Source organism: Corvus cornix, chromosome 9 (genome assembly GCF_000738735.6).
Source record: "Corvus cornix cornix isolate S_Up_H32 chromosome 9, ASM73873v5, whole genome shotgun sequence".
In the NCBI taxonomy this organism is placed as follows: domain Eukaryota; kingdom Metazoa; phylum Chordata; class Aves; order Passeriformes; family Corvidae; genus Corvus; species Corvus cornix.
In genome coordinates, this window is record NC_046339.1 from 17,802,629 (window position 1) to 17,826,908 (window position 24,280).

Sequence of the window (24,280 nt, forward strand, 5' to 3'; positions counted from 1 at the left end):
CAGTGGACATGATGGCCAACCCATGATAAGGAGGGCGATTGTGGCACATATGGTCAATAATAGCCTGTCTCTTGGTAATTGTAAATAAAAGTCACTGTTGGCCATTTCCTTTTACTGCAGCTACTGTTTTCCTTTTCACTTTGCCATACAAAGCACACTTCTCTATGTGAATCAGCCCAAACGAAATAAAAATACCATCCATTTCTCTCAAGAAGATCACTTTTATCACTGCAGTGGTGGTTGTTTCCTTTCTGTGCTGACTTTCCAGCTTAGAGCTCACAGGATATGGGCTTGCTCTTTTCTAATTCCAGCAACGGATTGATTGTACTTATTAATGTGTTTACTTAAATAGCACCATATTTTCTCAACATTTCTCTCATTCTCTCACTGCAGATTTTTTTAAAGTGCCTGTAGAGTTTTAAAAAAGCCATTTACAATTTTTTTTTGTAAGTATGCCCTTTACAAATAGCAGTGGTTTTCAAAGGAGTAATTGAAGTGTGACTTAATCCTTGTTAGATGAGCGATATTCCTGTCTGGAACAGAGGCTTTCTCTTTGGTTTCATTTTTTCTTCTTTGATATATCATAGTCAAAATGCCAGTAGAACTGGTTAAAAGCAATTCCACTATTTGTGGGTATTTCACATGGTACTAAGTACTGTGCTGTTTTTAGCAAGGTTGAGAATTTCTTTATATATTTGCCCATCCTAAATTTTCACTTTTAATAGGAAAAGAGAAGCATGTAACAGCATTAGCATGTTTTATCATAACTTGTCTGAGAAATCTTTTGTGACTGCTTGTTTCATTCTTTGTTTCTTGAAATTTGCTTTTGTTTTTCCTCTCAAAGAACAGGAGTCCAGTAGATAACAAGTTTTGGGCTGTGACTTAATAGGGTAAAACTTGGGGTGTCAAAACCCCCCTTCTGTCTTCTTACCCCATGGATGGTGAAGCACAGAAAACGAACACTGAATTGGGTAAAATTGCAGCCCTGAGTCTCAGTAACCTTGCCCAAAAGTGCTTTGGTGGGAGCACCAGAACCTAAAATTTAGGGGTGCTCTTCTGTTGCTTGAAGCATGCTTTATCTTAGATAAACATGGCATTCAGTTGTGGTGTCTAAAGAGCTCACAGGTGGCCGTGGGGTGACTTGGGACCCCTGAGCTCATCCCCTGCTGCCTGCCATATTCATAACTAATCTGTAGTCTCCTCCCCGGGCTGCAGGCACTCGGGGAGTTGTTGAGTGTCAGAGTTTATTTGTCCTGGTTTGATTAGCACAGACCTGGCAGGGCGTATTTTCTTTTTAATGGCTCCTTGCTGTGACAGTGAGGTTTTGGGAGGAGGAGGAGGAGAGGGGGAGCCTGGCGTCATGTTTCTCCAGGCAAACACAGAAAAATGAAGGGCTGATGTGCTGTGAGGGAGAGAGGTGCTCTAGAGTCTTCATTATATTTTTTTATGGATATAAGAGCCCACGCCTAAACAGAGCTGCTGAGAGGGAAGGAGAGAGAGGGCTGTTACCACAAAATAAGGATGTTGTTCTATCTTCCTGTGGACTTTATTTTGAGGAAGAAAAGGATGCTTGGTGTGTTTCTATCCTGTTGACTGTTAAAAACCAGCTGCCGAAAGCCTACCCCAACACAAACAAGGATCCAGGCAGGAATGCCCTGCTCCTGGCCATTGCAGGGAGTCAGCACCAGAGGTGTGTTTGGGGAGCACCTTGGGTGCCTCTGACACCCCCATCCTGGGGCAGTTCTGCTGCTCTCCTTCCCTTTCCTCCTTAATTCCCCCGCAGTGTGATGGAGGGCTGTGTTTGAGCCCCCTACCTCTGATGGGAAGAGGCAGTGTTGGAGGGACGCCTCCAGGTGCAGAGGTTTGGGGAGGGGGAGCTGGATTAACCCCTGCTGAGCATCCCCTTCACCCGGGCTGCCCTCCCCAGCCCCCCAGCCCGCCGCCCCCGCCTCCACGGCAGCCGCCTTTGTGCCTCCTGCATCCTGCCAGGCAGGTGTCAGAGCCCTGAATGCGGGCAAAGGCCCCACTGATGGATACCACAGATGGAGCGTGGAAATCGGCCCAATAGGCCTCAGCCACAGGCCATTTCTTAGGACCCAACAAAAGCCTCCAAATAAGTCAACAAAAATCCCAAAGATCACAAAGAGAAAGTGTCATTTGTCATTTGCTGTGGGTTTGTGTGGGGGTGGCGGCCCCGCTGCACTCCCCTTGCCTGCACCCGAGCAAACACGAGGAGGTCACTCGCCTCGCCTCAGCCTGGATGGCTGCGAGAATCAGACGGGCGCCGGCAGCCACTGCTGCCCTGGTGAGCCCCAGGGCCGGCAGAATGAACACCTCAGTGAGCCACACAGCCAGTAGAGCAAACACCCCGGTGAGCCCTAGAGCTGGGGCTACCCTGTGCCCAGGGCTGGCAGAATGAACACCCTGGTGAGCCCCACAGCCAACAGAATGTACACCCCAATGAGCCCCAGGGCTGGGGCTGCCCTGAGAGCCCCACAGCCTGCAGAATGAACACCCCAATGAGCCCCAGGGCCAACCAGAATGGACACCCCGGTGAGCCCTGGAGCTGGGGTGGCTCAAGGGGGAAGACCCTGTGAAATTAATCTTGCTTAAATAAAGAACTGAGAAGATGGATGTGGAGGGTAGCTAGCTAATAAAGAGCTACCACAAGCCTCCCTGGCCTTTGCTATTTTTAATTTTTTTCATTGTCCTTATTTTAGTGAGATCCATGGCTAGACAATTCATTCTGGCTGTTACACTAGGTGGAAGAGGCTGCGTAATACATTATTAAAAAATGTAACGGTGCGTGAAGAGCTGCCAGAGAAATTGTGCTTCCCAGGGTCACAGGATGATAACCTCTCCAAGATAACCTCTCTGCCTGCCTCTGTCAGGTGCACTGCGTTGCAGCCCTAATGCATGGGCTTTAAATGGTTGTCATGTTATTGTTATTTAATTATTCAAATGAAATGTCTTGCTGAGAGGAAGAACAGCCCACAGAATGACCTCTTGTGTGTCATTTTGTTGTTCGGTTTTTGCCCCGATGTGTCTATTTACAGCGTTTGGAAAAGGGATGATTGCAGAACTCCAGGTGACCAAATGCCTGTGACATTGGGCAGTGGGGTTTTGCATTTGTGGTGATAATCAGCATGCAGCACTTCCTTAGGCCACCAGATAGGTCACGAGCAGTTAAGGGACAAATAATTTCTCTTTAATTCTGTAATTCCTTTTTTAATTATTCTTTGTGACTCAGCAACTAGTAGTGCTGTTGGCTGCCTCTCCCATTTTGAGCTGTATAGTAAGAGGGGTTCCGGTGATCCCAAGGAGTCCAGCCAGGGAATCTCCCAGGGCACTGAGTCTCCTTCTTCTATTTATAACTCGAGGTGTTGGAAAATTAGGATCATTAGAACACATGTAAAGGTTAGTGATACGCATGTTTTTTGTCTGTGGAGGTGATGGATGTAGAAATAACCCAGCTAAAATCTCACCAGCTTTATCTGTGCTGAATAATATCTTTGTATATTATTGAAGTCAATAGTCCTGTTAGTGAGATACTGCTTAGAGAGAGGGCAATGTGCTGTGGCTATTTAACGTATATAAAATAAATTCTGCTTGTCTACAGGCTGAGGTATATCCAATTTTTTTGCTTAGCCAGTACTGATTGGCTTCTCAACTATACAAAAGTCTAATAATGGTATTTTAATAGCAAAAAATAAGAATAAAAGCTTCCTTGAGGATAGTAATACTTTGTAAGAATACTTTGTAAGAAATAAAACCAGTACAGTTTGTAGTACAGACATGTAACTATCCTTAGAGATTACATTTGTCTGACTTTAACATCACAGGGAAAATAAGACAAAAGAAGCTAATGTTTTCAATAAAGCTGCACGTAGCAGCCAGGCCTGGCAAAAGGTAATGCCAGTGAAAGCAGATAGGTATGAAAGTAATTTCATTTAATATACATTTTTCCCCTACTTTAATTTTATTACTTTCTCTTTAAATTCTTGCACTTGATTACGCATATTGTTCCGGACTCTTAGATACTATAGGTTTTTTTTTTAAACTGGTTTACCTTTGTTCCTTTCATATACTGCTTAGTAAAATATAAAGTGAAAATGAAATGAAATCAGGGTTTCAGTTCTGCATTCTCTTGCAGAAAGGAATAAGAGCATAGGGAAACATCCCAAGATTTTGCTAAGTCTTTATAAAATATTTTTAAGAAGTTAATGATATGTCTCCTGATACTTCCCACTCAGTTGGTGAGGGACTTCATAAATTTAGCAGTAAATATCCCCTTTAAATTGCACAGTTTTAGCTGGCTTTTTATAGGCAGATATGTAGATGTTTGAAGAAGTTCTACACATACATATGGAGTCTGAAAGAGTAGTGAAAGAATTCCTGACATCTTGGGATTTGACTTCCTTTTCTTTTAAACTCATTGTACACAATAAAAGGCAGCTTTTGTCAGAGGAGTTGTCTCCAAAACGGACATTTCTGAGCTCTGTTTCAGATCTCGCTACACCAGGTAAGGGCAGAGTGCAGTGGTAGCCAAAGTGACCCTGGTAGTGTGGCTGGTGTGCTCTCCTCCACCAGTCTAGCTGGGCAGTAAGTGCTGTACTGCTTAAGGTGGGTGATTTATATCTGAGAGTGACATCGGGGAACTATATTTAAAATGCCCTGTTTCTTTTTATTCTTGAATGACAGCATGGAGCTGTCCTGGAGGGTTTGTAACTTGGCAGTTGCTGAGGAAGGCAGGTGTCGCTTGGGACCCCAGCTGAGAAGATTTGGGATTTGTCACTAATTCTGACAATGTTAATTATGTTAATTTTGGGATACTCTAGATTGCCTGTTTAATAAGGACTGAACTTGAACTGTTTGGGATAGGATGTTTGTGCTGATTCTCCTTTGTTCTAGAGAACAGTATTCTCAAAAATGAGAACCTCTTAGTCCAGTCTTACTTGCGACAAACCTTCATGGCAATTAAGAGACTCTGGGAGTTGATGTTTGTTCAGTATATCGATGTGGAAATCCATAGGAGATTCTCCTTATGTCTGTGTGTGCTGGGTCCAAGATATTGATGCTGTCTGGAAAATGAAGACACCTTTCACAAAAGAGCCACTGGTCTAGCAGTAATTGTTCTTTTTTTTTTTTTTTTTTTTTTTTTGTGTGCAGAAATTAATAAACTTTTCAGCTGAATTATCCAAAAAAGCACTTTGTGTTTCTCATGCTCTAAGTAAACAGATTATTTACAGGTGTATTTATTAGCTCAAACAGCTTGAGTGAAATTGGAAGTGTAAGATAGCTAGAAATGAACATGGTGGGGGGTTTTAGCTGGAGCTTGAGAAACAGTTTGCTTCCAAACACATTACATTAAAAGGATTCTATTAAATCACTGTCTATATCAATAATTTCTTTGGCATTGTTGAAGTAGTAGCAGCAATGCTTGTATTTCCATTGAACAAGCAGTTTCAGCATCGCTGGGGAGTGTCTGCCCTCTTTAGGTGGTTTCCCCTGAAGACTCAGGCGAGAAGGAATGCTGGTTGCCTGGACAGCAGCTGATGCAAGTGAAGACTGGCTTTGAAAGTCTACTTTTTGGTTCATTATTGTTTGCTGGAGAAAGTGAATGTGGTTGGATAGTGGAAGAGGCTTTGCTGCCTACACAGTTATAGCTCTGGGTTCAGCTGTAGCTGGAGTTCACTTGATTGCCAGGGGAAACAAGCAGTGCTGCTGGGATCTGGCTGGCCCTGTCTGTGACCTCACTATCTCCATGCCTGTGAAGTCCAGAGTTTCCATATTGATTTCTCTATAAACTGCTGATTGCAAGAGTTGGTAGCCCCTTCCTGGGTCATGTTCATGCTGTATGTGATTTGTTTCTTGGTGAGTTTCCTCAAGCTCTGAATCAGGGTGTGTGAGGGGCCTTTGGTCCAAGACAGCCTCCATATGAAAGGATGTCATTGACTGATTCAGTATTTTGCTGTTCTTTCTCCTTAACTAAAGCTAATTTTTGCCTTTTTTTTTTCTTTTTTGAGCATCAGCACCTCAGTCTGATGAAGGCTCTGATATTGATTCTGAACCAGATTTGCCTTTAAAAAGAAAGCAGCGTCGCAGCAGGACAACCTTCACAGCAGAACAACTGGAAGAGCTGGAAAGAGCCTTTGAGCGGACACACTACCCTGACATTTACACTAGGGAAGAGCTTGCGCAAAGAGCCAAACTCACAGAGGCTCGTGTCCAGGTATGTATTTACATGCTGCCTAATGAAAGGAGTTTCCTTTTCTGTTAGCATTATATTCTTACATGATCCTGCTCCGGAGTAGAAGGAAAATGTGAAACAACATTGTTTACAGCTGTAGGGTTTTTATGTCTGTACCTGGACGTTGGTTTTTAACTGTTTAAGAGAAGCGCTTTAAAAAAACTTTTGTGTCTTCCCCATTAATTTTTCCATACCTGCCATGAGTATAATACTGAATCTTTGGAGAAGAAGAAGGTCTGATATCCCCATTTGTTTGTTTTACGCATTTGACAGCATTCTGCATGTAATCAGGTCAGCTGTTGTGCCAGTTTATGGTTATTAAACTGATTTCATCTTGTTTTGTCTGGGTTTTCCAGGCATTAACAAAGGAGAGAAAAACATTTTTTAAAGGACTGTGTGTCTACAGAGCCATGCAGGTGAGCAAGGTGGCTGATGCAGTATCTACAGTTCACTTTTAGGTTAGATTTTGAAGTTGACTTGGTATAAACTCTGTAATATCTCTTTTATCCCCACTCTCAGTTTAATTCAAAAGAAAAAAAGTGCTCAAATAACTTCTAAGCCTCCACAGCCTCATGTAGATACGGATTGTCTAAAATAAGCTAATGTACTGGAGCTGTAACATGAAGTGGATTTAAATTTTTTGAAAAAAACATGAACCTGGATTTTTAGCTGTCTAAACCCAGGAAAACAGCAGCCAAATTATTCTGGAGTAAGCTGCACCCCAGAGTTCAATTTTCGTTTAGGACTTATTCTGTTTCATATCAAGGAAACACATCCTGTGAAAAGTTTAATACTGCAAGCAGAATCTTCTGCTGCTCTTTCACCATTTGACATTTACAAATTGTTGGGAAAAGTACACCCTGTTTAAATCAGTCGGAGTTGCAAGTGTTACTAAGCAAATGTGTGGTTGGGTGACAAGCAAAACGTTGAAGCTTGTGATCTAACAAAGGAAGAGAAATGAATGGTGACTTGTGGTCTAATCAAGGACACAGGTGAATTTGGTTTCTTTGGTGAAATGCTATTATGTTTTCACCTTCGAAACTCAGCCTGAGGCATTCAGACTGTGCAAACTGATATAAGCAATACAAGTACCCCTCTGATTTTTTAAGACAATCATGGCTATTGCAGCATGGCTGTATTATTGAGCATCTGTCTTGAAAGGTCCAGACTTTTTGAGTTTTACCTGCTAAATGTTTTTGCAGAAGACTTCACACCACATTTCTTGTAAGTGTTTGTTATGACTGTGGGAAAAAATCAGATGTGTGGATGAATTTGTCTGGAAGGCAAACTCAGTGGTGCATGACTCTTTTCTTAACGTGTTTACTGAGTGAAATGCTTGCAAAACAGCTTCATATATAGACTTAGGCCAGGTAAGACCAAATCAAGCTCTGGGAATCATTTGCACACAAACATAATAAAGATAACTTGCCTCATAAGTGTTGTTAGCAAGACGAATGGGATCTAGGATATGATGTTTTAGTCTATGTTACCTTCAGTGGAAAAATATGATAAAATGAAAAAGACCTTGTTCATGTTTTTCTAAATCAATGACCCACAGCTAGAAGAAAAGCAGAACTCTCATTAACATAACAGCTGTCTTAATGTGGCTTTAACCCTGTGACTTTCTACATTCCTCATGGCTTCCTTGGTTCCCTCGAGACGCATCCTGTCTCACACCGCTCGTATGATCTACAGCCTCAAGAATTCCCCAGTACCTCTGACATGGATATTTTACCTAACCCAGCATGGAAGAGAGTTCCCAGTCAATCAATGATTAAAATACCAGAACAAAACCTTTCTGGATTAAAGATGAGCTGGGGTTGAAGTAGCCAGCCTGTGGGCAGTTTCCTAGTGCACTCCATCTGTCTGGTGCCCTTGAAGGCTGGCAGAGTGATTTAGCAGTGGATTAAGGGATACAGGATTTGCCTTATCAGCATTCAGCACCTCTCTATAGCCCCTTAAAATAGCCACATATGATGGGCATGAAATAAAAGATGACCTGTAAAAAGAAAATAACCCTAAAAGACTTGAGGCTGAGAGGGCTGGATAGCCATACTGAAGTAGTATTCAAGCTTTCTTAGTCACACTTCTTTTTTTGGTAACAGTATGACAGAGATCAGAGATAGCAAATTTTATATGGATATATACACAAAGATCTCTTTGACTGTTTCCCAATAAAGCGTCATCTAAAAGAGCTGGCTCTTGCAGCCTGAATCCAACTAAGCCCAGAAATTTACTTATTTTTTTCCTTTGGAGGTGTAAGATACAATTTTGTAGAGTTGTTTATATTGTCTAGGTAGTTATTTAGTTGATTACAAGTGGATCAACCTTGCTATTCCCTCAGTCCCTCTGTGTAGCACTTGCATCTCATGTTTTGTTTTCTCTACCCTGCCACCCCCGTGCTTCCCCTTTCCCTTCTGTTCCCTGAGGCCGTCTATTACTCTTGTGAAAGGAAGAGTCTTAAACCACTCAACCATGTTTTTTCTCACTCTGCCACTGCTGAGGGGTAACCAAATGCATGTTTCTAACCTAGTTGCTTGGAGGTGGGGAAAAAAACTTCCCTCTGGTCTAGGATTAAGCTTAAATCATGTCAGCTCCTAAGGGGAATTTTTGAGAGCTACAAGCAACTGAAAACAGGCTTTACACTGTGAATGTTTTTTGTGCACCTAATCATGGGGACAGGAAAGGCTTTTGGGGAAAGAAGCGTTCCAACAAACTTCACGTTGTAAGAGTCATGAGATATGTGACTATAATCGTTGCAAATATTTCAGCACTGTGTGTAATAAAGAATTAAAATGCTCCCTGAAATTCCTCCTGTAGTGCCTTTCTGCTCAAGGACTGTTGAGTCCTTCCCCCCACTGTTTGAACCTAGATGTGATGTGGAGCCAGGACAATCTCTTCTGCTGCCTCTTCCAAAGGCACTTGCTCTTCTCTGCACATTAGATGCAGAAGGAAGGGGAGAGTTATTTGGTCTTGTGCATTTGTCAGATAAAATTCAGAAAGATAAGCACTGTTCCAAAGGAGGGCCCTTCATCTAAAAATAAAAAAATAGTAATACTCTGGGAACGTGAAGTTAAAGATTTGCATATTTTGAGTAAAATTGCAACCTTGCAGTGCTTTACCCGTCCAGTTTAAAACCTCATTAAAACTATCATTATGTTGCAGTGCAGGCCCGTGAGGTCTGTGGCCTGTTTTTACTGACAATCTGAAGGCAAATTTAAAATGTGAATTTATCTCCAGTGTAGATCAAAAGCTCTTTCTGAGCTTCAGGGCTGCGGAGTTTTGGTTTCTGTAACAAATGGTGCATAAGGAATGAAGTGGGTAGTATCTTTTCTGGCCACCTTTGATTCCCACATCAAGCTTGTTTTTAGACCTAGGTGGACTGGGCAAGCTTTGGCAGCAGCTTGGGGCCTGTTTCAGATTGGTGGTGGGGAATGTTTACGTCAATCTTTTGGCAAAGGATTTTTAAATAAGTTTCAGGTTTGTCCTGTGGCCAGCCAGGAGCCTGCCTTGGCCAATGGGGGCTGGCCATGCAGGCTAATCTTTTGGGGCTATGCGTTGATGGCAGGCATCCCAAATTGCCAGAAATGTGGTGCATGAGACTTGTATATTGGATCATGTTAAGGAGTGCCCCAGCTGTATGGATCCTTGGGGCAGGAGGCCCTGCTGTGAGAAGCAGCTGGCACATGGCCTCCCTGTTTAACTCCAAAATGCAGTGGGAAAAATTTGGTTGGATTCTTTTTCGTCCATGAATAATGGTGAAAAAGTAGGGCAAGTCAGGAACAATTCTGAATCGTGACTGTTTCCCACCCTGAAGAGTTTCTTCTCAGCCAAATCCAAGTTTTCAATTGATTTCCTTGAAAAAAAAAAAATTATCAACAGAACATGTCTGAAAATTTAGGCAGATCTCTCCAGGCTACTAGCATGGAATTGAATGTTCCCATGTCAAACTTGTAATCAGATTGTAAGCTATTGTAAAAACCTTATTATGACCTCAATAAATAAGTCCCAAGAGCTCAGAAGTCTTCAGTAGCTAGAAGAAAAATTATTTTAAAAGTATATTTTAAGTGTTGTGCTTGCATATTATTTTCTTCATTTCACTGTGCTACAGGGAGGGAAAGAGTTCAGAGAGGAGTGAGGGGAAAGGTGAGAAAAGTTATAACTCTTGAGCTAGTAGTAAGGTTTAAAGGCTCTGAAGTCCAATTTCTCAGCTTTAATAGTCTTTTCTCAGTAGAAAACAGTGAAAAGCACTCCCTGAAAAATCACTGGGGAGGGGGAATCTGTGCCAAAAAAAGTCTTAACTTGCTCTCAGCCCCTCTGAAGTGGTTTGAGCCTGTAGACTGAACTGCCCAGTCCTATGGGAAGATGGGGCAAAGGAATGTAGGATGGATTCAAGAATACTTAAGACCTTTCAGCAGATCTTTACAGTTATTCCTGATGTGGTTTATGGAGAATTTCTGATGCATTTTCTTGAGACCGAACCTCTTGCATCATAAAAAGGCAAAAGAAAGAAAATGCTGTGTGCATCCTTGCAGTAGATAACCCTGTAATTGCAGGTCCCCCCTCCCCTGTAAAGGGGAAATTCTTATGGGGAAATTAACCAACTGCATTTGTATGCAGACCCAAGAGGACATTTTTAAATATAAAGGAAAAGAGGGATGTGATTTTGATTGTCTCTTTCTGGTCCCTGCTGCCTAAGGGCTCTAATTAGTGTCACTTTAACTTATAAATACACAGTTCAATTTGCTTATTACTCAATAATTTTCAGAACTATTCCGCTGCAGCTTTTTAGAAGTATCATTGTAAGACTGAGTCAAAGTCTTCTCAAAGAAACCTAGGAGATCTAAGTATGCTGGATCACACTGGGAGGTGGTTGGAAGTCCCTAATCACTTTGGCACAGTCTTCTGGCTTTTTAGTCTGTGTTGATTTTTTTGTTTTATTTTGTGTGTGGTGTGTTTGGTTTCGTTTTGACTTTCTTTGCTTTTGTTTTTTTTTTGTTTTGGGATTTTGTTTGGTACGTTTTTTGCTTTTATTTCCCCCCTCCCACCCCAGTATGTTTTCAAAGAACTCTGATTTCCAGCACATTGATAACCCATAGTATCCTAGACAGCATCACTTCCCATCCTCATAAAGAAAAGGCTTTGGCAGGCAGGGAACCTTCAGCCTTGTGTCATTCCCACTGGTGGCCATGGCATGTTGCTCTCAGCAGGCTTTGGGCACAGCTTTGGGGTGCTGTGAGGGAACATGGTGTGCATCTGTACACAGTGGACCCTATTCCTATGAGGCTGGGGGTGTGCAGATGTCACAGCCAAGCTGATTTTCCAACTAGTTGTGCTAAAAAGCTGTTTCTACTCTTTCTTCATCCTGTGGCTGGTCCCTGGCAGTGCTTTCCCTGCAGCTCATCGTACTGATGGTGAGCCAGGATGGAAACTCACAGTACTGCAAAAAAAAAACAGAAAAGGGAAGATAAAAACTTCTTTCCTGTGCACACCCTCGAAGGGCTGCTGAAGTAAGTGAGGTCTGACATCTGTAGGGACTGCAGGGCCCTGAGGCTGTCTGTAGAAGTCACACTGCCGTGTTTTGCAAAGGTAACAGAGTTGGCTCTGCCCGGGCTGGTGCAGCTCACCTTTGTTTGCAGTTTCCTTCTTCAGCATCCCCTCTTCCCAAGGCACCCCTGCTCCTTCTGGCACAGCCCACATTCTTTCCCTGGTGGAACATCTGCCAAGGACTCCGGCTTCCAGGATGGTCAGACTTTGTTTTGAACATGTGAATTTTGTGGGAAGAGAGAGGTGGGGAGTAGTAGGGTGGGGGAGGCAGTTACCATGAAAAATATCATGAGGAAAAACCAAACCAACCCCTCCCTTCCCCCATCTAAAATCCATCTAAAATTAGAAGTGCCGTTAACAATACATCAGTCTTTTGACTTTGTGTGTTTCTGGCACTCATGCTTGCAATGGTCAGGACTTCGTATAACAAAATATCCATGGGTTTTTTGCAACATTCACATCTTGAATGTTTTGCCCTGTTGAATCAGAGATCTTTTTGCCTTAAAAGCACATAGAGAACTCTGTGTTTACGATCAGACTGTCAAAATGTCAAGGCTAATTACACTAGTGTGTTCCCAAGTGAATAAATGCATCTTCTAAAGAATATCCTGTTGAGATCAACAAAATAAGATATTGGCATGATCACTTGCAAACTACTTTAAGAAAAAATTATAATAAGAGGCAGGATCTAAATATTAGGAAATAGAGAGGAAAGAAACATATTAGTTCACCTTATCCACTCTACGTTGGTGCAAAATACAGTTTTTTTGTTCTGGTGCAGAGTGATTTCTTTTTTGGTCAGTCCAGTCCCAGGTACTTGAAAAACTGGAGCCTCCAGTACTTAAAGGGCTACTTTCCCCCTCTTTTGTCCTATATTTCATTCTCTTCAGTTCTATTTTCGAGATAATAAATTTTGGCCAGACACTGGGATTCAGGTTTGTTTCCAAATCATCTGGATAATTTACATTCCATCTTTGAAAGTGACATGGGACCCAAGGAGTCCAAGCCTCACTAAAATGAGTATGACTTGGTTTCTGTGCAGACATAGTTTTTGAATGCTTGGGTCCCTCAGCCAAGCCGTGTTTCCTTTGTCCATGTTTAGATAGTTTAGAGTTTGATTTCTGTTGTGCCCTCTGCAGGGTGGAACTTTCTCACAGAATGACGCTTGAGATCTCCTCCAGGGCCTGCTTTGTACTGGAAGCATCCCTGCATCCAGGTGATGATTGTGTGCCTCTCAAAAGGAGGTTATGGAAGAACAGGAACATCCTATGGGGGCCTGCTAGATTTGAAAAGGCCCCTCATACGATGAGGATTTTGTCATGTTGGTGGAAGTTGAAATCTGTTGTACATAAGGCGACATTGTATTTAAATCATATTGGAAATGTACAAACAAAAGACAATATTTTTCCCAGGTGTTTACAATATGTTTCTAAGCAGAAACACTGGCTTGTGGTGACTAGATTCATTTTTAAGTCTTGGCTTGAGATTAGCAAAGTTTTTCAAGATTTCTTTAGTGGTAGTAGTGTACACAGAATTTTCATGATACATTTGACTAATTTTAATAAGCATCACATAAAATGTAAATAAAATATTTAAGTTTGAGTTATTTAGGTTTCAGTTACTGAGTTTCTAGTAACTTTTTCTTGATTTGGTGGCTTTTTTACTTTCGTTTTCTTATGTGCCTCTACCATTCTGTAGTGGTGAGCTTGTGTGGTATTAATGGCAATAAAACGTCCTCTGCAGTTTTGAAATTGTTCAGGGGGTTTTGGTGAATTAATTTTCTACTAACTCTGGTGCTAGTCAGGTGCCATCTGCCTTCCTGCCACCCGGGGAAAGCAAGGGGCCAGTGCCAGAGGACTGTGCCAGTGCCATGGGTGCCTGTCAAGTAACACTCGTTTAGCACATCCCAATCACATAGGACTGAGGCGGCAATACACAGTCTTGTTTCTGCACAGCCTGGGCAGGTTTCTGCTCCCCTGCAGAGTCCCACTTTATGTAATGGAGCTCCAGGTGGCAACAAAGCTCTGCACAAGGATGTTCATTTTGTGGCTCCTGCAGACTTTATGATACCATTGAGTGTGTCCCTTTCAGGGATGTCTAATAGGTAGCTGCAGTTCTGGAAAAAATGCAAGTCTATAAAATGAGCCAAAAATCTGTCTGTAAATAAAAGTATAAAACTTAGCATTTATGTAAATTGCTTACTACTGAATTAAAGTTTGGGATCTGACTCATTTTAGTAAAGATCTGGAGTTTGAAGGCAAATGCTTATCTGTAGAGGAAACAAAATCTTGTTACCTCACTTTCCTGAGTGAAATCCATTTACACAGTGTAGTCAGTTCTTATTCCCGCAGCATTTGGAGATCATCAGATAACCCTCTTGACCTGAAGAAGAGAGAGTGTCAAGGAAAAAAGCCATCGTTAATGACCTGGGTCAGCTAATTACAACAAGCGATTTCTGTTCCCTGATCACTCTTTGACCTCCATTATCCTTCCTAAGTGTTCTTTCGATCTTTAGCAAGGTCTCTTTCTTGCTCTACAGGCTGAATCTAGACCCATCCCCAACTACTGCTCATTGCAGGTTTTGCATCTCCACCCTACTCCTTGTCCCTGCCAGCTGCTTTCAGACATGGTTCATGTGCAGACAGAGGGGGAGTTAGTATGTACAGCAAAAAAACAAGAGAGGGATTTGTGACATAGAACAGAGGCTCCACCTATCCCTCTGTCCTGTATCCTAAACCGGAGTGGGAGTGTATAATTGAGGAGTAGATGTTGCAGCCAAAGGAGGAGGCAGCTGCGTGAACTGAGCATGTCATTCTGAAAAGAGGATGAAGTCAGAACCAACTACATGGTGACAGATGGCCTATGTCAGAAACCAGATGGCTCAGTGAGTCCCAGCACCCCTGTCATGAAATAGCAAGCAGAGGAGAAGCCCACAGTGTAGCCCAAAATGTTGTTACCCTCTTATATGAGGGCCACTCATGGCTTGTAAATGGTGTTAAACTTAGAATCCCAGTCTGTGATGCCTGATTCATAAGCCAGCAAGGGCTGCTTGCCTGAAGAGTTACAGATCTGAGCCCCGTCTTACTTATACAAATACATCTGTATGTGGCTCATCAGCTAACATGCCTCAGTGGCTTTCAGGCCAGCCTGCCTTAAAAGCTGTGCAGATCTACTTTATCAGATGTTAACACTCAGTTCAGGTCTTATCTAATTGATTGGATCTATAGATGAGCACTGCAGCTGCTTCAGGGTGTAGGATTATGAACAACTGGCTGCTTGTTTACAAATGTGTGCGGTCTCTGTTGCCTTAAACAGCCATTCTTTCCCTCAGTGCTCCACTATGGAGCTGAGAGCTGTAATCAAGAGCCTGCTCTGACCCTGCAACAAGGCACTGTGCCTGCACCCTGCTTCAGGCACCCCTGCACTGACTCCTTACCCTTCCAATTTATGACGTGTGGAATCACTATAATATCAAAATTAACAAATGTGTTTTGCAACTACTATTATGTCTGCATTTGTGAAGTCTTACCTCTTCCTGTCTTGGAGGTAATAAGAACCATCCAAGACTTGGAAAACTTAAAACATGAACTGAGAATGATGTGAAGAAAAGCAGATTTATAGCTAAAATGTCCCACAAATCCAAACCCCATCTGGTTGGTGCACTGTCCTGGGAAAGGATTTCAAAGTGGTTCTGAAATGCTAATCTAGCACTGAAATTCTGACCTACTGTTGTAAGTTTATTAAGAGATGTTTTGTACATATGTGAATACATGAAATCTTGCTGGGAGGGAAAACTTGCTTGTGTATTTTGTACATGGGACTTGTATTTTTCAAATTAAAAAGCTTAAAGTTCTGTTGGTCATTAGGGTAATATAGTGTCCTAATATGTAAGTACATGCCCCTTCTAACAGTGCAGTAAGTGATGCCACTAACTTGTCAGCAAATTAAATATAAAGACAGTACAGTATAGACTAAATAGCTGGCACTTAGATTAAGTGGAGAGGTTTCCCCTTTCTCATTAAATCCAGCACCATAATTATAGTGATTAAGAACATTAAAACTTGAAAGAATAGACAGTTTTTTTTCAGGAGAGGCTGTATTTGGGAGGAAAATATGGATCACAATTCCTGTGTTGCATCTGTTGGACCACGGAAATGTGTGCCAAGGGCCCCTTTCTTGTCTAGGAGCACTTGAGTTCAGTGTGCATCTTCTGCATCTCTCATCTCAGACACTGAGTGTGTTTGAAATACAATGCCATTATTTCTGATACATCTGTATTAAATGTGCAAAACTCAAATGTTCATATTTAAAACATTTGCAGGTCTGGTTTAGTAATCGTCGTGCCAGATGGAGGAAACAGGCAGGAGCCAACCAACTGATGGCTTTCAACCATCTGATCCCTGGAGGATTCCCACCCAGTGCCATGCCAACTTTGCCAACATACCAGCTCTCTGAGCCCTCCTACCAACCCACCTCCATACCGCAAGGTACAGTAGCCCACAGGTACTTGGTTAAAACAGTGTTATTGGGGGGTTTCCTGTGCTTATCTGTTGTAGAAATATTTTCTTTTCTAATGTGTTGGCTAATTTAGGGTCTGACTCAGGGATGACCCTGCAAGCCTGCTTATTTTAAGCGCATAATAACTCAGATTTGTTTTGCTGCAAGAAAGGGGTGGTTCCATGTGAAGGGTGCTCTCCAGAGAAATAATCACCTCCTGCCCAGCAGTCATGCAGCTTTGGTAAAGTGATGTACACTCATCCCTGTCCTGCCCCTGTAATGGCCTGCTTTGCTGGAAGTGTCTGGTGTGGTGTAGGAGGCAGGTGCACTCTGTCCTCATTGTGACTACCAGTGATGAAGCATTGGAACTTCTGTAAATGCTCTGAATATTTACCTGGCAGTGGGAAAAAGCAGCTATTCAGACGAATACTCTGAATATTTACCTGGCAGTGGGAAAAAGCAGCTATTCAGACCACCTTGTTTCACATCAGACAGTAGCCAGTCTCAGTAGGGTAAAAATTTTTCTTAATGTTATCAGAAATTCTGTGAACTTTGATGGATTTGAATAGGAGGGAACAGACCCTCAAATCTAGGCTTTGTTAGATTTTACTATTAAATAAAAACCTTATGGGTGAGATTTTATAAAATAAGTTATGTGCTCTTATTGCTTCCTTCTTGAGATTTGGATGCTAACTCTTGGTGTATGTTCCAGTTGAGGGAATTTTTCAAAGCCCAGGGCTTCTCCCATCCATTCCTAGGCTTGATACAAACCGTGGTGGGATTTATGAGCTATGGCCAGGAGGGGAAAGCCCGTTACCAGTCTTATAAGTAAATAAATATTTTCCTTTGTTTTTATATATAGACATATATAAAAAATATTGCTGACAGTATGTGCTCACTAAGGGTTGTCCAAAAACCGCATGTCTGTTGTTACGATATTTACAGTCTGTTTAAGATTTTTTGTGTAAACTCATAGGCCAGTTAAATATCCAGCAATATTATAGATGTACTTTTCTACTTAACAAGTATTTAGATGCAGGTTCTGATGCAGTTCTCTTAAGCTGAACTTCACATAATGAACTTATTATGCCAGAAATAAAGGAGGAAAACATATCAACATGTTTCTTCTGCTTCCAGCCGTGTCTGATCCAAGCAGTACCGTCCACAGACCTCAGCCTCTCCCTCCAAGCACAGTACACCAAAGCAGCCTCCCTTCAAACCCAGAGAGCAGCTCTGCCTATTGCCTCCCCAGTACCAGGCATGGATTTTCCAGCTATACAGACAGCTTTGTGCCTCCATCCGGGCCCTCCAATCCCATGAACCCTGCCATTGGCAATGGCCTCTCACCTCAGGTCAGTCCTGTGTTTTCAGACAGAGGATTTGCTGTATACCAGAACCAAAGAGTCTATTCCCTCAGGCCACAGTATAATGAATTGCCAAATTTAAACCATAATGTATTCTTTATATAAGCCACATGATTTCAGTTTGCTAGTTTCCTTTTTTTTTTTTTTTAAATTTTTTTTCTCCTCTTACTGGCTGAATCAAGAGTCATAGCTTATATTTAATTTCAACTGATTTATAACGGAATCATGCAGACTTCATGTTTGCATTCAGTTTTCAAGCATTTGTAATGTACTGCTGTACTCCTGAAGATCCGTGGCTAGGCACAGAAAATAGATCTTGTACTTTTTCTGTGAATAAAATATCTCTTTAAAATAACCTCATCAAGGTTTTACCAAGTGGTCCAGGAAAATTATGGGCAAGTGGTATGAGGAGAGTTCCAAGGACTGAGAAATGTGTATTGAGATGAGCTATAATCGAGTTATAAATACATAAATTAGGAGTATTACTGGTCTTTGGCAATATATCAATGCATGAATACTATAATTGTTTTTCTAATTTGCATGAGCTCTTTTGAGGAAATCATGTTAATAAATTGCCTTGATAATTGAGTGTCAAAAGATTGGTTAAATTTTCCTACACACGGCATCTGTCTGAAGCTGACATTATTAGTTAAAGCTTGAATAGATGGTAGTTTATTTTATTAGCAAGGGCTTTGCTCAGGTGCTTGGAAAGAGATGTCCACTAAATTCTGAGGAGTCACAAAGAGGATGCAATCTATAATTACAATCAGGAATCTCTTCAGGGCTGAAAGTGAGAGTTTTAATGGCTTTATCTGCTTTCTACCCTTTTTTCCTCTCAGTGGTTAGAAAAACAGAGAGAAGCTCAGAATGACACAAATGAAAAGTGAAAAGACAATTATACTCAATTACACACTAATCACTGACTATCACCACTGCCTAAGCAGGGAGAGGGCATTCTAATAGGCAGAAAATGAGATTTTAATGGCACAAAGGGTGGCCAAAATAACGACTCGTATATCTTTGCCTCCTTCGTTTTCTTCAACTTGTGGTTTGCATCTCGGGAGTGCAGTTCCTGGTTCCTGTGCAACGGTGATAACTCTGTGCAGCTGAAAAGTTCAAAGGCACTGGAGTTGAAAAGAATGAATAACAAAGGCAATGAAATAAACATTTTTGCCCAAAGGCAAAAGTTCATAAACCCTTTTTTGTAATGGTAAATGTAATTAAGATTCACAGATTCCTATAGCATAAAGTGGGGTACAAAACTTTATGGCTTGAAACCTCAGGAAAAAAATACCAACAGAAAAACAAACGGATGTACTTCCAGCAAGACTTGAATAAATTTTGTTTGAAAGAATTCTGATTTCTAGATGCAAATTGCAACAAAATCCATGACATTATATTAGTTGCTTCTTTTTTTTTTTAATGGCTATTTTCATAGTGTGCAAGGCTTCCACATTTTTGAAATAATTATCTATCTGGTTTCCAATGTTAATCCATAAAGAGTAGTTGTTAGTGTCAATTTAAATGCGTGTTGGTTCTGGCTATGGAAAATGTGATCTTTTTTTTTCCCCTTTCACAAGGCTTTTATTGTCTGTGACAGAGAAGTGGAGCACAACAGCAAAGAAATCTTGTGATGGCTGGGCAAAATGGGACAAAAATGTGAGGCCAGGTTTCCTCCAGCCAAAGTCTTGCTGATTTGAGGTTTGATGTAATCAAAAGGAGATTCTGTGCTTTTTTACACCCAGCCCTGTCTTTACACTATGAGACTTCTGTTGTTTTTATGGTTTTTTTCCCTTAGACTTTTGAAACCTTTCTCTGACCCGGTGTTTAGCACTTCTGGCCATGTACAGCAGCTCTACCAACAGGTTTAGGGGGATGCTGATCCCTCTAAAGCTGACATTGTGCTTTCATTGCTCAGTGCATAGAGATTACTTACATCCATTTAGATTTGGAACAACTTCTTGGTAACTGAATGATTACCTCCAACAGCTGTTAAAAATCTATCTTCCCATCAAAAGAACAAATGAAAAACCCAGACCTAAATTCATGTGGTGTTACCAACAGCTCCTCTGTATCAGTTCTGGTGCCTGAACAATGAGTTAGAGACCTGTATAAAATGTAGAGATGTATAAAGTGACACACTCAGACTTTGTGTTTATATAAGGGAATGATACAGCCTCAGACGTGTAAATTATGTGCAACAAATTGTGGGACTGTAGTAAACCAGTGAAACTCCTGTTGCCCAAAGGAGCCTCAGCTGCTGGGCATGTTAGTGTGCGAAATGTCCCTTAGCTGTGGGGTGTGTCACTGTGCATCTCCATGCTTCCTCAGGGCTGTTCCTGAGGTGCTGAAAGAGAGGCTGAGGTAAGGGAAAGTCAAAAGCCAGCTCTGCATTTGGGGTTTCATGAAAAAGGGAAACAAGAGTTTTCCTGCTGAGTGGGCACATTGCACTGCCCTGCCTGTGTGCATGGAATATAGATGAGAAAGAAAGAGGGTCTATTTACTGGCCAGTGCATTTTTGACCACAATAAATCTGGGTGTGTGAGCAATTAACATAATGTTTCCACCCATCCGTGTGTCTCTTGCAGGCAAGTGCTCCTGACAAACTGAGTCTAAAGCTGAATTTGCAGTGATTGTAGTGGGGAGGGGCAAGGGGGGTTTTGTCTGAAGCCCAGATAATATTTTGTGATTTAAAAAAAAACACCCCTAGAACATGCAGAACAAAATCTAATACTAAGATTCACAGGATCATGTTCTTACCAGACTTAAATCTCTTTCTCCCCCTTGACATCAATTTATTGCAAATTAGGGTCTGACACAGACCCCAGGGAAGCGTTATTTTTTATGTAGAATGGTTCCAGTGTAACTTTTTTCTTGACTATGATGAACAAATATGGTATATAAGGCAAGCACCGGTGGAGGCAGAGGTCAATCAGAGACACCTAGGGTGATGTAATTTTATTTTTATTGCATTAGCCTTGAATTTGGGGTGAGAGGGGATGGTATTTCTCAGTTCTAGGAAGCAGAATGCTCCATTACATATCTGTCTTGCAAGCTGGGTATTAAAATGTTGTTGACCTTGTTTAAAAATCAAAGAGAGCAGAAAGAGTTCCACCTTGTTTAATACTTCGTACTTTTTAACATCAAGACAAAATCTGCAGATATCCTTCAGATGACTGGTTGTTCTCCTCGCTCATCTGGTTTATTCATTAGTACCTGGATGTGGTGAGAGAACCTCTGTCTTGCAGGCATGCAATGGGTTGACTTTTGCTGGAAAGAGTCAAGGATTAATGTCTTGGGGAGCTTGCAGCCTGGAGTGTCCTTGTTTGTATTTCATGAAAAAGCAACTCAACTGCAAGCATGCCATCTCAGCCAGAGCTCTTTAAATATAATGTCAGAAAAGAGATTATTAGTGTGTAATATATGTAAATTGCATATTTTTATGTTTTCTATGCCTATTATGCAGCTTCTTGCCTCTCATGCATACATTTATGGGAATATTGTATTTCCTTTTCAAATTAGGTTTTAGTTGCTCAGTGCACTTTCTTTTAACAAATGTTTATTAACTCAGAATTATGAGGGGGTAGCATATCTGGATGTTAATACATGTATACAGGATTTAGGCATTCTTTTGGATTGGCATGGCACTTTATGATTAGTGGCCATTGCTGGCTTTTTGATGTGAAGCAGAACAGTGACTGCAGAAACACTTGTCTCACAACTGCAGGTGCATGGTCTTAGTAAAGAGAAGATTGTTTTAAAGACAGGATATCAATATTTTGAACTGCTTCATTTAAAATAAGGGAAAAGGCTTTTCCGGTGTACATCGGCATCCCCTGACCTCATCATGTGCTTCTTATTACTGTCAGAGCAGCAGAGTTTGCCCTACACCAGGTCAGGCAGTTCGCTGGTTTGGAGAGTGCTGTTCAGGCTCCTGTGGATTCAGGTGGAGCAGCAGTACTCTGCTTGGATTGCTGCCCATGAGGCCATGTGCTTCCTGTATTTAACCTGTAGGATATTTAACCTGTAGGATAATCCAGGCTTAAACAGTACTGCAGTGTTAAGGTTTTAATGGGAAAAGAACAAATGTGTGTAACTTGTCTCCTGCTAGGCATAATTTTTTTTCCTCCATGCCCTCTAGAAAACTTCTCAGATCTACCCTTTCCTCTTCCTTACTTTCTCCCCCTCTAATTGAATCAAACCCATAGCTTTAAAGGCTGCACTTTTAAAATGGGAAGTGGATTGACTATTGAATGGGCTGTATAGGAGATCATAACAGTCTTTAACAAAGTTTGCAGTTTCATGCCATTACCTGGAGCTCAGGAATAATCTTGATAAGAAAATCCCAAACTTTTCCGTGAACAGTAGTAAAGATGCAAGCTGTTTCCAGGTTTCTTTCTTCTACTGTCAAAACATTTCACTGCCTGAGTTTAAGAGTTACCCTGTAACTCCTTTTGGTGAGATAGATCTTAGGCAATGGGCTTCTCTTAAGTCTTTGAAAGGATTTGGTTTTCATTAACCTGAAGTATGGAACTGATGGCAGCTGTCAAATCAGTTAGATATGTTCATATAGTCTTGTTAACTCTGTTTTTAAGGGAGGCACAGGAACCGAGGGCTAAAAACTTACATTCCCTCATTAAAAGGCACAAGAGCAATGAAAAAAAGCAACTATTAATTCATTATACTTTTCCCTATATCTTCTGTTGTATTACTTTGAACTGGTTGCCCACAGAAACATTTCATTTGGGTTCAAGTCCCACAACAATGTTCTGCTCATGATCATTTGAGAACTCTTCACTTAATGACCCAAGAACATGAGACAGGGCATGGATTTCTTTGTGAGTAAGAAAGTTAATTCACATGATATAATTTGCATGAATACAAGTTTTTGTTCCTTTTTAAAAATTATTTAAAAACAGAAGTTCTGTCAATGGGGTTCATTATTTTTTGCTTCTGTGAGTAAAATAGATGAGATTCAATAGTTTTGTAATTGTTACTGTGTAAAAATAACATGGGTTTTTTTGGTTAAATATGCAAATATTTTATTTAAAATATTCTATATTTTATATAAATATACATTTATAGATAATATAACATATGTAATAAATACATTAATATAGCAGAAACAATAAACAGGTGACTGTCCATTTTTGAATGTCCACTTTAACTTTTCTCTTTTGGTTTGTTTTGCTTTCAGGCATAACAAATCCATATATCCTGGTTGTTGAGGGAAGGTGTGTGAGAGCTGAGCGAGTGACAGCTGGGCTGGTGTTCATAATGGCTAGAATCCTTCTTTTGTGTTTAGGGCTGAATAGAAAGTAGGAGGAGAGTTCACAGGCAAAGAGCAACCTAATCCCAAATTTAGGCTTTTTATGAATTATTTTAAGTAATATTGCCATAGCTGAGCATGTAAAGTCATGAGACTCCAATCTCTGAGGCTGCCTGAATAAGTTGTGAGATGTTTAATTTTATAGATAAAAATTCATATAAATTATGCATTCATCTTTGAGCTTTGTTTTACCTTTTCAGTCATCTTTGGTTGGTTTTCATACAACCAGGGGCTCAAGAATTCACTGATCTTAGAATTATTTTGGTGATGTTACCAAGTTCTGGGACTCTGTGATGTAGCATTTTAAAAAAGACATGAATTTTGTGGCAGATTGTAATAATGTTTTGAAAATTGGTAATCCTCTGTAGGTAAAAATATATTTTGCGAAAGAATCAAGTTATTTCTTAATTATCCTAAATGTGCACCATGCACCTTCTCTAATTCCAGCGTAGGCACCTGGTGGTGTGAAATCATTATGAGGTCTCATTTGATATGAGCATGCAGAGGGTCAGATCATCCAAGTCCAAAGTCAGTACATTTGCTCTTATTTTCATCAACCAAGTATGTGGTTGCCAGCTCTTGCCATTTGCCAAAAAGTGCTTTCTGTTAGGTTTCTTATATTCTATAGAAATATTCATGTATATAACATGAATCAGCAACAGGGTTCTAGGATCCTATAAGTATAGATCCATGTAGCTAACTAACTTAAATTAATCCTCTAAAATCTCTCATTATAGTGCATGATAACAATCCCTTTTGTGTTCTTTCTTGTGCAATATTTTGTTTTTTGAGAGATTTCTCTACAGTGAAGAGAGTTAACAGCAGGTAATGCCATTCATCTCGGAAGGAGTCTGAAATTTTCAGTGTTAGTGATGAATGAGGGTATCTGACCCACATCTGTTTTACATTAGAATGGAACATTGCCCTGACATCGTTAGGAGCATTTGTCAAGATTCCCTGGACAGAGCTTCTGTAAATTACATGCTGCAAATGTGTCAGGGTCAGATAAGAGGATATCATTTACTGTGCTAAAGTTTACTCATGATTCTGTCAGTTCAACCTAATATGTTAACTGCCAACTATTTTCCTTGAGCTGTTTCATTGAATCTTTCATTCACAGGAGGGGAAAAATAGTATCACTGTACCCAAAAAATATTGCAGATGTTCTTTTCTCATAAATCATATTAATTGCAGACATGGTCGCAAAGCATACTAAACACAGGCATGCATAAATGAATTAAAACATATGAGAATTTTATTGTGCCTATGGAGGGTCCTACATCCTAAAACAAC

The 24,280-nt window shown here is 40.9% G+C and overlaps 1 protein-coding gene across 4 annotated transcripts in view; it reads left to right on the forward strand.

Annotated features, from left to right (window-relative positions):
• Positions 1 to 24,280, forward strand: part of PAX3 (paired box 3) — a 74,978-nt gene that overhangs the window by 44,261 nt on the left and 6,437 nt on the right. For 2 of the 4 annotated variants that reach the window (XM_039557245.1, XM_039557246.1), the window contains exons 5-7: positions 6,027 to 6,232; positions 16,119 to 16,284; positions 17,432 to 17,646. In XM_039557245.1, the coding sequence (XP_039413179.1) occupies positions 6,027 to 6,232; positions 16,119 to 16,284; positions 17,432 to 17,646 (587 nt within the window). The remainder of the gene's footprint in view (positions 1 to 6,026; positions 6,233 to 16,118; positions 16,285 to 17,431; positions 17,647 to 24,280) is intronic. The other 2 variants (XM_039557247.1, XM_039557248.1) reach the window with 1 other exon arrangement.